The sequence below is a fragment of the Ovis aries genome, chromosome 3 (assembly GCF_016772045.2).
Source record: "Ovis aries strain OAR_USU_Benz2616 breed Rambouillet chromosome 3, ARS-UI_Ramb_v3.0, whole genome shotgun sequence".
In the NCBI taxonomy this organism is placed as follows: Eukaryota; Metazoa; Chordata; class Mammalia; order Artiodactyla; family Bovidae; genus Ovis; species Ovis aries.
The window spans coordinates 153,528,756-153,542,752 of record NC_056056.1 but is presented as its reverse complement, the minus strand read 5'-3'; the positions used below and the strand labels follow the sequence as shown (position 1 = coordinate 153,542,752).

The following is a 13,997-nucleotide window of genomic DNA, read 5'->3' as shown; positions in this document are numbered from 1 at the left end:
AGTGTGATAAATGTGGAAGGCTTCTTTGAGCAATTGATGTTTCAGCAAAGATCTAAGTGAAGTGAACAAACCACCCAAACATGCTGGGGAAGAGCTGCCCAGGCAGAGGAACAGCAGCTGCAGAGATTCTTTGATGGGACTGTGCTTGGGTATCAGCAGCAGCCAGTTCACATGCCTTCCTCATCCCAAGTCCTGCCCCTCTTCTGAGAGATTTCACCAAGTAGTGCTCCTCCCATCACACTGCATGCCCAACACCCAGACCTCTGGGTTGAATAACTGCCCCCATTCTGCTTTGCTTTAGCAACTCACTACCCTGGAACTTTGCTTTACGTCTGAAATCCTAAACTCTAATATGCCATTTGACCTCAGTCTCCCAGCTGTTAGCTCTCACATCCCCTTTCTCTCACTCCCCCACTTTCTTCTCCCTGAAGACTCCTAATTCCTTAACTGCTCCCTTTCCGTCTGGTCTTTCATGCTGATCCTATATTGATTTCTGTGCCTCTCTAACCTATTATACATTCTCTCAAGCACAAGCAGTATATGTAGTGCTTAGAACGTGGCCTTTGGAGCTGCACTGCCTGTGTTAAAATCCCAGCCCCACCATTAACGTAAGCCTCTGTTTACTGGGGATGTAGGAATATTTGTGTGGCCAAAAAGTTCATTCGGATTTTTCTACTATAATATGGAACAAAAACTCAAATTTTTTGGCCGGCCCAATAGTAACCTTCTCCATTGCTGTTTTAAGGACTATGAGCTAATGCACACACAGGAAAGTAACAAACCATAGAGTAAGCATTTGATAAATATCATGATAAATTTTCATGTGATTACCATAATTATCTCTCTGCTCTTTCTGCAATGATTTGAAACTCTGTGTACGTGCTCCTTCTTTGAAACTTCCCTGGAAATAGTCTCTGGATCAATATAATCATCTACTATCTCTGTTTTCATTCTTGAGCAGCTGAGGTCTCCTGACAAAAAACTACTTGACCACGAAGACTGATGTTGCTATAGACTGAGAGCTTCTGGATTCTGCTTGGTCTACCACCCAGCTTGAAAATCCCTTTACATGAATCTGGTTGGTTATCTCATTCATTTCCCCATTAGCTATTCTGAACCTTCATTGTTCTTTTTAGCTCCCCAAGGTGCTGACCCTTTCACCCTTGCTTGACAGTTCTTACATGATCTTCCTAAGCACAGCTAAAATGTAATTATATTCTCACATCCTTCTCTTCACATTCCTAGGCAAAGGTCTTCTACTTTCTGCCTTAGACAAATTACCTACCTATGCTCTGGATAACTTCCCTTCTCATCCCTTTGGAAACTTGTAACTACCACTTATCTCTTTTTTCTCTCACTTATTTTGGGCCCCAAACATGCTCAAGTCTCTCCAATCATAACAAAACAAAATAAAACCCATCTGAACTTGGAATCCCCTCTATCTCCTTTCATCTACAGCTAAATGTCTTCTTTTTTTTCCTTTAATTTATTTTTTACTTTTTGGCTGCACTGCATGGCCTGTAGGATCTCAGGCCCCCGACCAGGACTGAACCCATGCCCTCTGCAATGGAAGTGTAGATTCTTAACCACCGGACTGACAGGGAAGTAGTGAAGTGAAAGTCGCTCAGTCGTGTTTGACTCTTTGTGACCCCATGGACTATATAAGTCTCCAGGCCAGAATACTGGAGTGGATAGCCTTTCCCTTTTCCAAGGGATCTTCCCAACCCAGGGATCAAACCCAGCTCTCCTGCATTTCAGGCAGATTCTTTGCCAGCTGAGCCATAAGGGAAGCCCAGTCCCTATAGCTAAATCCCTTGATGTTGCCAAATGTCCCCTGGGGCGAAACTGATCTTGACTGAGAACCACTGATTAGAAGATAGGACTATAAATTAGAGCACAAGGTATGTAACTAAATGCTGCAGAAGTTCTCAAAAGATGAGCCCACAATGGCCTCCTGTCCTTTTCCTCTATTCACTGCATCTGTCCTGCCAATCCGTCTTCCAAAACCCACTTTTTCAGCAGACAACAAGCATAGCTTGTCTGTACTTCCCTACCCTTTCTTTCCTCACCCCTCAGCTCCCTGCAATCTGACTTCTGTCCCCTAATTCCTTGAAACGTCTCTGCCATGACTTTCTTCCTAATTGCAGAACCCAGTGGACATTTTCTTTCTTGCCTCTGTTGCGTGAATTCTCCATAGCCTTTTTATGCTATCGACCATGACTTTTGCCTTGAAACTCTTGCTTTGGTTTCCAAAATGCCAGCATTTTTGGTTCTCTTCTTACTTCTCCTATATCATTTTCATTACCTCCTTTACTAGCATCCTTTCCCTTTAAATCTCAGTATTCCTCAGACAGAATTCCCACCTCAGTCCCCCTCTTATCGCTACGCTTTCCTTAGTGGTGTCCTTTATTCCAATGACTTTAACCATCACCACTGTGTTGGTCACTCCCTCAGTCCTGCTCTTTAGCACAGACCCCAGTCCTAGGCTCTGGGAGGTATAGCCTGCAGTCTCTGGGCACTTCCTTCTGCACCCCAGTGGCAAAACACTTCTAGCAAGTCTGTTCTTACCTTCTGCAGTTCTTTCTCATGTCTAACTGGCTCCAAGGTCCTTGAATATGTCAAGCCTTTCAATTGTTTCTTTCAATGATCTGAACATGGCACAGTGCCTAGCACTTAGTAGCTGGTTTATGGGAACTGTCTTTTGAGTAAGTAACGGATGTGCTTGTTCTCTTTTCCCCACTAGGATGAGTAGGATGTGTCTACTCATGTTTAAAATAGAACTCTCTTTGTAATCCCCAAATTTCTATGCTTCAAGTCTTCTCAGTTAAAAAAAGATCATCATCTACTCAACCGTTCACACCCTCGTAACTCAGAATCATTAGGATCTTCCCTTTTCCTCATCGTCCATATCTGATCTGTTATGCAAGCTCTGCTTCAAGCCACGTCCTAAATTCCACTCTCTATCACCATTTCTAGCACTACCACTTTGGATGCTGTCCAAGCGATCATCATTCCTTACCTGTTCAATGGCTAAACCTTTTGTTTGTTCTGATTTTGCTACTGTCCCCCCTGCACTTCATAAAGATCTCTCCAAAACATCCATCAGGTTATCTCACTCCCCTCCATAAAATGCTCCACGACTTTATTACACTTGGACTATAATCTAAAAGTTTACCAAGGCACTACATCATTACTTGGCCCCTTCTGACCTCTCCTAATCCATCTCCAAAACCAAATCTGATTCCTATCCCCAATCCCTTGTATGCTCCAGCATGAGCCTTTTTTGCCTTTTGCTGTCGCTCCTACCCACCAAGGTCATTATTCTGGCTCAGGTTTCACACTGGCTGCTCCTTCTGCCTGCAATGTTCTTGCTGCACCTTCTCGACCTTCAAATCTCTGCTCAAATGTCTCTTCCTTAGAGAGTCACCCTATGAGAATAAACCCCCTACCGTCATTCTCTAACTCCCATTCTGCTTTATTTCGCTCAGAGTATGACCGCCAACTAAATTTATATTAAAAACCTGAACTTCTGTCCTGCTGTTTGCCTTCCCTGTCTTCTGCTGCATCTCTGTTGTACAGTAGAATAACTGGCCTATGATAACCATTCAGCAAATACTTGTTGGCATAATGCGATCCCTACGCCCAAAGGCATATCTTTATTGATTGCTAATGGTTATTAGGTCTGTGAGATGGTATTAACACTTCACTAAGAGAAGACAACTTTCTTAAATGAGAACTAGCACCTACCTCTAAAACCCATATACCTATTAGCTACTGACAAACACCTCCTCCATGACTAAACATAAACACCCTTGCTGTTTTTGATGTTAAGTTCACCCTCTCTTTCCTATGGCAAGTTCTGATGACTATGGAAATAGTCTTGAATAAAGTCTTCTTTGACATTTTTAACAAGTGTCTGGTGGCAACGTCTCTTTAACACCAGAGACCAAATATTTACCTACTTGGCCTACATAAATTCATCTATGTTCCCTACAGAACTTTCTTTTTTTTTTTTTGCAGTAGGAAGAGTCAAAGAGAGGCATTTCCTGTCCTCATGACTGAAGACTATGGTTTCTCTAGCATATATGGGAAATGTCAGGAAGAATACAGCCTACATGATTTTTTTTTAAATCACCTTTACAGAAGCTATTACTTATTCATTTTGTCACATTTATTTTCAATTGTTCTTGTGGTGACATTTTAATGAATAATACAAAAGCAATGCACAATTCAAAAGGACACCCCAAGCCTCCTAAACAAAAACATATTCAGTATATAAAAAATGATCATTCCTCCCACATTCTCTGCCATATAGTCCACTTAATTCACATGCAGTCCACTCCCAACTATGAAGCTGACTTGAGATTATACGATCATACCTGCAACATCAAATTCAATTTCCAGCGTGACCTTGCTTGTGATTGAAGAGTCTCGGAGGAGCTGATTGGCTTCCTCAAAGGTGCTGTCTTCAGTTGGGATTCCATTAATGGCCAGCACTCTGTCTCCAATTTGAAGCACCCCACACCTAAATTTAGAACCAGACATTACAGGCTTCAGACAGAGTGAATGATTTTCAAGTTGACATTGCCAAGATCCTTTCAATATAGCATTTGTTCTTATTCATTCAATGCTGTGGGGCATCCTCTTAGGTCAACTGCAATGTCCTACATTCTTTTTTTCTATATAAAAATATAGTTGATTTATTACCCTGTGTTACTTTCAGGTATACAGCAAAGTGACTCAGTTATATGCAAGTCCTACATTCTTGTATTTCATGGCTACCAATGTGAACAAAGGAATCTTGAACTATCCCAGAAAAGTATTGAATAATTTAGCACCGTGATATTATTATAATCTGATGTGAACCAATATACAGTAATGATGAATGTGCATTGCCCCATGGCAGAGAAATTATCATGAAGTTTTGACTTCAGAGAATTTTTTTTTTTTTTGTAATGGATTTTTTTCCTTTTTAATTAATTTAGCCTCTAGTCCCTGATGGACAAAAATCTGCTAAAGGCACCACCCAGGCTCACTATCTTTCTCAAACGTGATCAAGAACATAAAATTTTATTGTCAGAACAGGGAGTTCATCCCGTCTTGCATTTCCTGCATTGAGCACTGTTCCATAATTTATTAGCCAGTCAAAGATAGCCAGCAAGAAATGCAGGGCAGAAAATGATGCCGTGAAAGAAAGGATCTCACCTCTCGGCTGGGCTGTCAGCTTCAATATAGGAAATCAGAGGTGGAGAGGAGAGGGTCTCTGTAGCAAACACACTGCCCTGCAGTTGAATCCCAAATCCTGTGACAGGATCCGCGGTCAGCACAACCTCTGTGGTTTCTGTGTGAACAACCTGCCCAGCCAAGCCCACGGTGCTAGAGGCTAATGACACTGGAGGAACAAACACACACAGCAGAAATGACTTTAAACTGGAACAGGCACCAGGAAGGCCAGTGTTTCTGAAACAGATCATGTCTCTGAAACAAAAAAAAGCTCACTGTTAATGGTGGGACATGAGGTTTTGGCCTTTAAGCAAAAGTTTAACTAGAGCTGAATGGGGTAAATGAATCTCCCAATACCTGTCACATCTAAGTCATAGCATCAGTGTAGCCCCCTCCTCACACCCACCCCTGATATCAAGGACAGCTGGGCAATTGTAGGAAGAGCATGGTCTTGGGCTCAGGGTACCTGGGATCGAGTCCTGGCTCAACCACTAAGAAACCAGCTGGGTGACCTTGGGACTAAGTTGTTAATCTCTTTCCTATCTAGGAGAAAGGGGGTTGGGCTAACTGATCTAACTTTCCCCCTCTACTTTAGATATTTGTACCTAAGTTCCTAACTTTTTACAAAAAACTTGACCTTCAGCTTTGAAGAAACAATTGATCTAGTCTGGCTCCTGAGGGGGTAAGGATGTACTGGTCATCAAGCCTCATCTATCATTAGTTTGGTGTGATGGAGTCATTTAAATGACTTTCTACATTTCCACTTTTCTAATACATGGTCCTATTTCAGCATTTATCAGTTTTTTATTTTCCTTCTTGTCTCTTCCCTAGACTCTTGAGTTCCTTAAAGATCGGAATCAGATCTTTTCCCCTCAATTCCAGTGCCTGGAATTTCCATGGCTAAAGCCATGTGGGATGAATCCAGTTCCATAACATCAATATTTTCCTTTTTGGAATCAGCCCTTAGTCTGCTGAGTTAAGGCACGAGATGCTGGTCCTTCAGGACCCCGATTTTTCTATCGTGTGGATCATTCCAGCATTCAGGCTGACACTGCAGAGGATGGTGAGATGTATCCTTTTCCCATTAGGAGTAAGGAATATCTACTTCTTCTTAAGAGGCACTGTCACTGTTCTTTCCCAGCAGGATTAATGTCACTGAGGTTAAAGTGGCCTGCTTTAGGGGGTGAAAGTAGCCTCCAACCCTCATCTTTCTACAGATGGTGGCTTACAATCCACAAACTATCAAATGTCAATTGAGATCATGATTTCCAGTGTGGCTGTGTTAATACCAACTGTACTCTGAGTGCTCTCCAGATAACACATTTTGTTTATTGGTGGCACAAAACCAGTAGAAGATACCATTTCATGTCAGTAAAAATCTAGAGGGTTGCATTTCTTTCCAGTTAGTACTCATAGCAGGTGGGAATATAATATTAGAACATTACCCTTGGGCAGATGATCGGCACTCCGTCTTCTGAGTGAAGATTTTTGGACTTCAACAAGTATACTTTATTTTACATGGAACTTTCTATAGGTCCACATTAATATTTTTCCCATTTACCATCCCAATTTGGCATAGATTTTTGGACTATTCAACTGGAGTTAAAAGTCATTTTTGAATTGTTAAGTCAGCTGATTACCATTTCCACTAAGAAAGAATCAAGAAGGAATAGGTCAATTTAATAGTAATGGGGGATTAGTTTAGATATAGCAAAGACTTTCTGAGGGAAAAGACATGCTATATTTTTCTGAAACAGAAGACGGTTGAGGAATTTCATTTTCTAGAAGGTTTTGAAAACAGAAATAAGTATTAATTCATATGGGTATCATGAAATCTATAACCTCTACCTGGAGGCAAGCTGAGATGATAGAAATTATGAGGACATTTAATTTAGAATTAAAAATGTATTAAACATTGGTTTTATAATTTTATGAAGAGTATATTAAATAACCTAGGATTTTACCATTAACTCTGAAAGTCCTCTGACATACTAGAATCTGCTCTTTGAAATAGTACAATTTCATTGGAAATTGCATGTACTGATTCACACATATTAAAGTCTTGAAAATGACCAACAGAGATAAAGAAGAAAAACTACCGACTTAAAGATGATAGGCAAAAAAAAAAAAAAAAACCCAACTAATATTACTTGGAGGAGAAAAAGATGTTTGATTATCCTGCTTCATTAATGTGGTCAAAAAGCAAGAGAAAATAAAAGTTATTTATGAGTTATAACCTGGTAGTTTAAACTTCTGTATAATGCATTCTCTCCCTCCAGCAGCAAAGCAGCAAATACTCCTGCCAGGCACTGGCTCTGGTCTGTGGTGTGCCTGCTTCTACTCACAAGTGAAGATGGAAATGACCACACTGCTGACATGCTGTGTTTGAACACTGCTAACGCGTGTGTGCCAAGGTTGTGTTCAGGATTTACATCTGTTCTGTCCTCTTCTCACTCCTTTCTGGAGGGTTCTGCAGGAGTTCATCCTGTGTTTTTGTCAATCCTTGTTTTTCCTACTGTAAAGGAAAGGCCAAGTAATGGGAGGCCAAAGATGACTTCTTAGCTCTGAAGTTTAAAAATCTGCCAAATGTCTCCTTAATTTAGACAGCTGTGAAATTTGTTGTCAGATACAAAAAGCATCTGAAAAGTACAAAGAGAAATGGACCTCAAAGATTCTCTTTTTAAAAAGAGAAAGCACAAACACAGTCCCCCTACTATCACAAATTATGTAGTAGAATTTCCCTCATTTGGGGAAGTTGCAGGGGTCAGTGGATGTGAACTACAATGGTTAAGCCCCACCCTGGGAAGGCCACCTTCATGATCATGATATCTCCTCTGCCAGGTAATTATCAAAGATCTATTCATATGCTGTGCTTACAATTATTGGATTTTGTAATTGAAGACCTATATCTCACTAAGTGTTCCACATTAGAGTCCACATTGTACATCACATGATCTAGTTGAGGAGACAGTCGGAGCGGTCAACAGCTCCCTCCTCCAAATAGGGGTAGGGCAGCTCTTAAGCTGACCCCTTCGAGAGCTCTGTGCATGGTCATTTTAAAAGCTTACCATGAGCTGCCTTTGAATTCCGGTTGTTTTTCGGGGGCTGGTGGCAGGCACAAAAATTATTAGGTTGTTTCATTCTCTTCCTTTCAGCTCTTTTCAGTGGTGCCCTCCCTAGTAGTAAGTGATGACCACAGAAGAGGCAAGGGTCATTCTGAGAGCGTGTTCTAAGGTCTACCCTTTGCTGCAGTTCAGGCAGACTGGAAACAGGAAAGCGTCTACACTGGCCCTGTGTACCGGAGCAGGAAGCTGGGGGGAATAGCCAGATCCACTGCTCAGTCATGCCCCGCCATCACAGGGGGTGATGGGCTTCTGGGAGGGGCCTTGATCCTCTGTGGCAGAACAAGGGGCAGCTCGCACTGTGGGGGAAAGGTCAGGAAGAATACGGAAGAGGTGACAAGTGGGTTCCCTCTGTGACATGGCTCTGCCACCCTCCCAGGGCTTTGTGACACTGTTGGAGGCCGATGTGGGGGGTACTTAACACCCTGTGACACAAACATGACTTTCCTCTTTTAATCCCTGTAACAGGCTGTAACAGGCTTCCTGTATTTTCCTCCTTGGTCAGTAACAGAGAATGTTTTAATATTTATGTGAGAAAATGTCATTCTTTTCTGGCCATGACCTTCCTTTGTATTAGAAACATAAGTAAGAGTTTTTTTTTTTCTTTCTGTTTTGCTCTGGCCTCAACTGATCACCAATACAGCTAAGAGATTTTTATTATATTTGTTGTGACATTACCATGATTCACCATCCATACAAATGGCCTGGTTGCTATAGGAACGTAAGTATTAGAAAAGGGGCAGTAAATGGTGGCACCAAATAAAGACATAAATAAAGTGGTGGAAATAAACCTTAGTATAGCGAGAGTGGCAATAAAACTTTTATTATCTGTTATTTGGGAAAAACCTTTACCTCTAACGTGACCATACCAAGATCAAGCAAAACATAAAGAGAGAGACAGAGAAAGAAAACCAAAACAACTAAATCCTCAGTTTTCTTCTGATTTTGGAAAATTAACATTAGTTTTGTAGGTCTTTCTGAAGTGGAAATAAAAGCTTATAGCTTTCTGAATCTCCTTGTTTGATTAAAATATAAAATGTCTGATTTCCTGAGATATACATGAATTCTGGTAGATATATGGTCAGTGGTGCTCTAGTGGCTAATGTCTACAGCGACTGCTAAGAACAGATTTCTAGAACCAGGTTTCTGCTGATACTTCTATTATGCTGGAGAATAATGTGCTGTTTTAAGAGAGAATTTATCACTAGGTTACGGGTACTGGTGACAGTGTGGCCTTGGCCTTGTTTCCTCCTACAAAATTCAAGATGTATAAATATCAACCTGCAATAGCCAAACAGATTATCATTTGTTTGTCATCACTAATGTCCTTAATCAACCTAGCAGTCTTACCTAACACAAACAAATGTTTAGCCATTAAAGCAGAAGCGCAAACATGAATGCATTTGTTTTAATTGCTCTTCCTGTTGAGGGCTGTTAGCCTGCTTTCTCAGTAAGCGGTGCTGCACATGAAGCCATTTTATGTAAAAATTTCATCTACAGATATCCACTACAAATCCTGATTCATTACATGGGAAGATTCAACTTATATATTATGCCTAAATGGAAATGCGGTGAAATATGCCTAAGTCTTGGAGCAGTGTTAATATTTCAAATTTAGGCATCATAATAGCAAACACATAAACTATTCAAAATAGCTAACAATTAAATAGTGCTTTATATTTACTACATATTATTGTAGCATATATATATATCATATTATATATTGCATATATATAATTATAATACTTATTTCATTGGGTAATTGTGAATATTATATGAGAATATATCATTATTCATACATACATATGAACATATCATATATATATATGGATATATAGTCTAGAACTTCCAGATGTTCAAGCTGATTTTAGAAAAGGCAGAGGAACCAGAGATGATATTGCCAACATCCTCTGGATCATCGAAAAAGCAATAGAGTTTCAGAAAAACATCTATTTCTGCTTTATTGACTACGCCAATGCCTTTGACTATGTGGATCACAATAAACTGTGGAAAATTCTGAAAGAGATGGGAATACCAGACCACCTGACCTGCCTCCTGAGAAATCTGTATGCAGGTCAGGAAGCAACAGTTAGAACTGGACATGGAACAACAGACTGGTTCCAAATAGGAAAAGGAGTACGTCAAGGCTGTATATTGTCACCCTGCTTATTTAACTTATATGTAGAGTACATCATGAGAAACGCTGGGCTGAATGAAGCACATGCTAGAATCAAGATTGCTGGGAGAAATATCAATAACCTCAGATATGCAGATGACACCATCCTTACGGCAGAAAGTGAAGCAGAATTAAACAGCCTTTTGATGAAAGTGAAAGAGGAGAGCAAAAACATTGGCTTAAAGCTCAACATTCAGAAAAGTAAGATCATGGCATCCGGTCCCATCACTTCATGGCAAATAGATGGAGAAACAGTGGAAACAGTTGCTGACTTTATTTTTGGGCTCCAAAATCACTGCAGATGGTGACTGTAGCCATGAAATTAAAAGACGCTTACTCCTTGGAAGAAAAGTTATGACCAACCTATACAGCATATGAAAAAGCAGAGATAGTACTTGGCCAACAAAAGTCTGTCTAGTCAAGGCTATGGTTTTTCCAGTGCTCATGTATGGATGTGAGAGTTGGACTATAAAGAAAGCTGAGCACTGAAGAATTGTTGCTTTTGAACTGTGGTGTTGGAGAAGACTCTTGAGAGTCCTTGGACTATAAGGAGATCCAACCAGTCCATTCTAGAGGAGATCAGTCCTGAGTGTTCATTGGAAGGATTGATGTTGAAGCTGAAACTCCAATACTATGGCCACCTGATGAGAAGAGCTGACTCATTTGAAAAGACCGTGATGCTGGGAAAGACTGAGGGCAGGAGAGGGGGACGACAGAGGATGAGATGGTTGGATGGCATCATCGACTCAATGGACATGAGTTTGTTTGGACTCCGGGAGTTGGTGAGGGACAGGAGGCCTGGTGTGCTGTGGTCCATGGGGTCACAAAGAGTCAGACATGACTGAGTGACTGAACTGAACTGGACTGCGAATATATTTCCTGTCCTATATGTCTCTTTTGGTGGTGGCAAGAATATATATATATATATACACACACATATACATTTTCATATAATCTTCACAGTTACCCAATGGGGTATGTACTATAGTTAGCCTCACTCTGTTGCTAAGAAAGCCAAAGTACAGAAAGCTTAAAACTCTTGCTCAAGGTCCTACTGCTACGAAGTAATGACACCGGGATGAGAAGAATCTGGGCTCATCACCAGTTCACTATGCTGCCTTCAACTTGTTTCTTTCAAGAGTAAATAATTTACCCTCTAGTGTTAGCTAAGAAATATCTAGAAGCTCCTTGTTCGCATTTTGACCAAACTCAATCTTCCTTCCATTTACCTATATTAAAGATGACAAATCTTATACTTGAAGGGATATGCACATCAAAACCAGGAATACACCACAGCAGTGGTTAGCCATGGTTTCCTTTGTAAGGAAACCTTTGCGTCCCTGTAACATGAAGAGACCATCTCCCAGTATGGGTGATGGCCGGTCTCCCACACTGCTGGTGGTGCTGGGAGGCCTCGCCACAGACCCACTTTTGAAGATGACTCTCTGGCAAATAAGCTGAAGAACCAATAGATCCAACCACCTCTCTTCAAAGGAATGTTTTCTCTTTAACACCAGTCTTGAAGAACTTGGGTTTAGCTATCTTTAGGTAGCTACAGAGTGTTCCTTACTTTATCTCTATAGTAAACACAAGAAGAGATCCCATCTTCTTTGAGTTGTTTTATGGGATCACAATCATGGCCACCAGAAAAAAAAAATACAAGAAACACTTACTTCTCTCTACACTGGTTAGACCTGGCTGGAAAACTAGGTGTTCTCTTTCTTTAAAACTTACACGATTATGATGAGAGATTATGTTCTGCCCTCCCACTCCCACAAAAGAAAAATTCAGGAGTGATGTGTTTCTTCCCTTTTCCCCTAAGACATTAGATCACCCTTTCTTCTCTACATGGACAAGCAGCTATCCAGAAGCAGGCTGCCAACCACATCTTCCTAGTCTTGCCTAGTCTATAACACGCTTGGCTGTCCCAGAAGATCATGGTTCTAAGAGTTGTAGTTGAAATTCCTAGTCTTTAGGATACCTGTTGTAAAGATAAGCATCCTTTCCATCTTCCTGACACTTGAGTGGGTAACAGATATCTTTTAGGGCAGTGCTTATCAGTGGAGCAGGTTCCTTGGGAAAGTATTAGAATCATGAGGTGTGAAATACAGATTGAAAAGGCACATTTAAGGGGAATAAGCTATAGTTTGAAAGGCATGTTTAAACTTATTATCATCTTTTTTGCAGGGGTGGTTCACGAAATATGAAATTTATAATGCTGCTGCTCCTGCTAAGTCACTTCAGTCATGTCCGACTCTGTATGACCCCATAGACGGCAGCCCACCAGGCTTCCCCGTCCCTGGGATTCTCCATGCAAGAACACTGGAGTGGGGTGCCATTTCCTTCTCCAAAGCATGAAAGTGAAAAGTGAAAGTGAAGTCGCTCAGTCATATCCGACTCTTAACGACCCCAAGGACTGCAGCCTACCAGGCTCCTCCATCCATGGAATTTTCCAGGCTAGAGTACTGGAGTGGGTTGCCATTGCCTTCTCTGGAAATTTATAATAATCCTACACAAATATATGGGACTCATATTTACCCAAAGGGGATACAGTTTTCAAAGTGAATAGGTGGACCCAGCTTTAGTCAATTAGAAACAAAGAACAGTGGCTTCATGTTCAAATGTACCCAGAATATAAGGAAGGAGTCTTAAAGAAAAAAATTATATCTTTGATTTTATCAGATCAAGAGAGAAAGAAAAAAAATTCAAATAAAACGTTGTAGGGAAAAGTAGTACAAACTAACTAACCTAGTCTGAAATTGTATTTGATGCAATTGCTATGTCGATAAGGGATAGATATCATTTCAATGGTCTTTGGTACAGGGCAGTGAGCTACTTATCTCCTTGTAAAACACTCCTCCTATAGGTTTCCTTCCATTCAAGATGCCAATGGACCCACAGGTGTTTTCAGGCCAAAAGACACTGGTTAACATTTCACTTACGTGAGCTTTTGAAGTCTTTCTTCTTCAGTCTCCTCCTCATCATGGTCCCACGTGGGCTAGTGGAGTAGAGGCTTCGAGGCAAAGTCCCCATGTTCAGGGAACTCAGGCTGTATGCGCTCATGGAGGTGGGAGAGAAGGATGAAGACACCAAAGCTGCTGTAAGAGAGTGAAGACTTGGCATAGAGCATTCTCAGGGGGCGTGTGAGCCTGCCACACCTGTCAACCAGTAACACTCCAGAGAGACACACAAGGTGCACAGCAATGGCTAGTAGGTAGCTCCAACCAATCAGAGACCAAGTCTCAGGAGCCATGGAGACAGTGGTTTAGAATGAATCTGTGCTATAAGAGCCCAGAAATGCCTGAGGAGCAGCATCGATCCCCGTAAGTACAATGCAACACAGAGAGGCTCTACGAGTTTTGCTTTAGACAAAAAAAGAAAACATTAAAGCAAGTTTCTCCATAAACAACAACTCAATGCTTTGGATACATAATCTCATTTTCATAGACAGCTTCTGGCATGAATTTCACAAGTGG

The 13,997-nt window shown here is 41.0% G+C and overlaps 1 protein-coding gene and 1 non-coding gene across 22 annotated transcripts in view; both read right to left on the bottom strand.

The window, feature by feature from the left end:
- The window catches only part of GRIP1 (glutamate receptor interacting protein 1), a 771,259-nt gene that overhangs the window by 96,421 nt on the left and 660,841 nt on the right, over positions 1–13,997 (bottom strand). For 11 of the 21 annotated variants that reach the window (XM_060412831.1, XM_060412836.1, XM_060412839.1 and 8 more), the window contains 3 exons: positions 13,464–13,616; positions 5,206–5,392; positions 4,380–4,525 (listed from right to left, as the gene is read on the bottom strand). In XM_060412831.1, the coding sequence (XP_060268814.1) occupies positions 4,380–4,525; positions 5,206–5,392; positions 13,464–13,616 (486 nt within the window). Of the gene's footprint in view, positions 1–4,379; positions 4,526–5,205; positions 5,393–13,463; positions 13,620–13,997 lie in introns of all 21 variants that reach the window. The other 10 variants (XM_042246948.2, XM_060412830.1, XM_042246945.2 and 7 more) reach the window with 1 other exon arrangement.
- Positions 7,908–8,072, bottom strand: LOC114114283 (U1 spliceosomal RNA). The gene has a single exon (XR_003589111.2). It is a non-coding gene; the product is annotated as a U1 spliceosomal RNA (small nuclear RNA).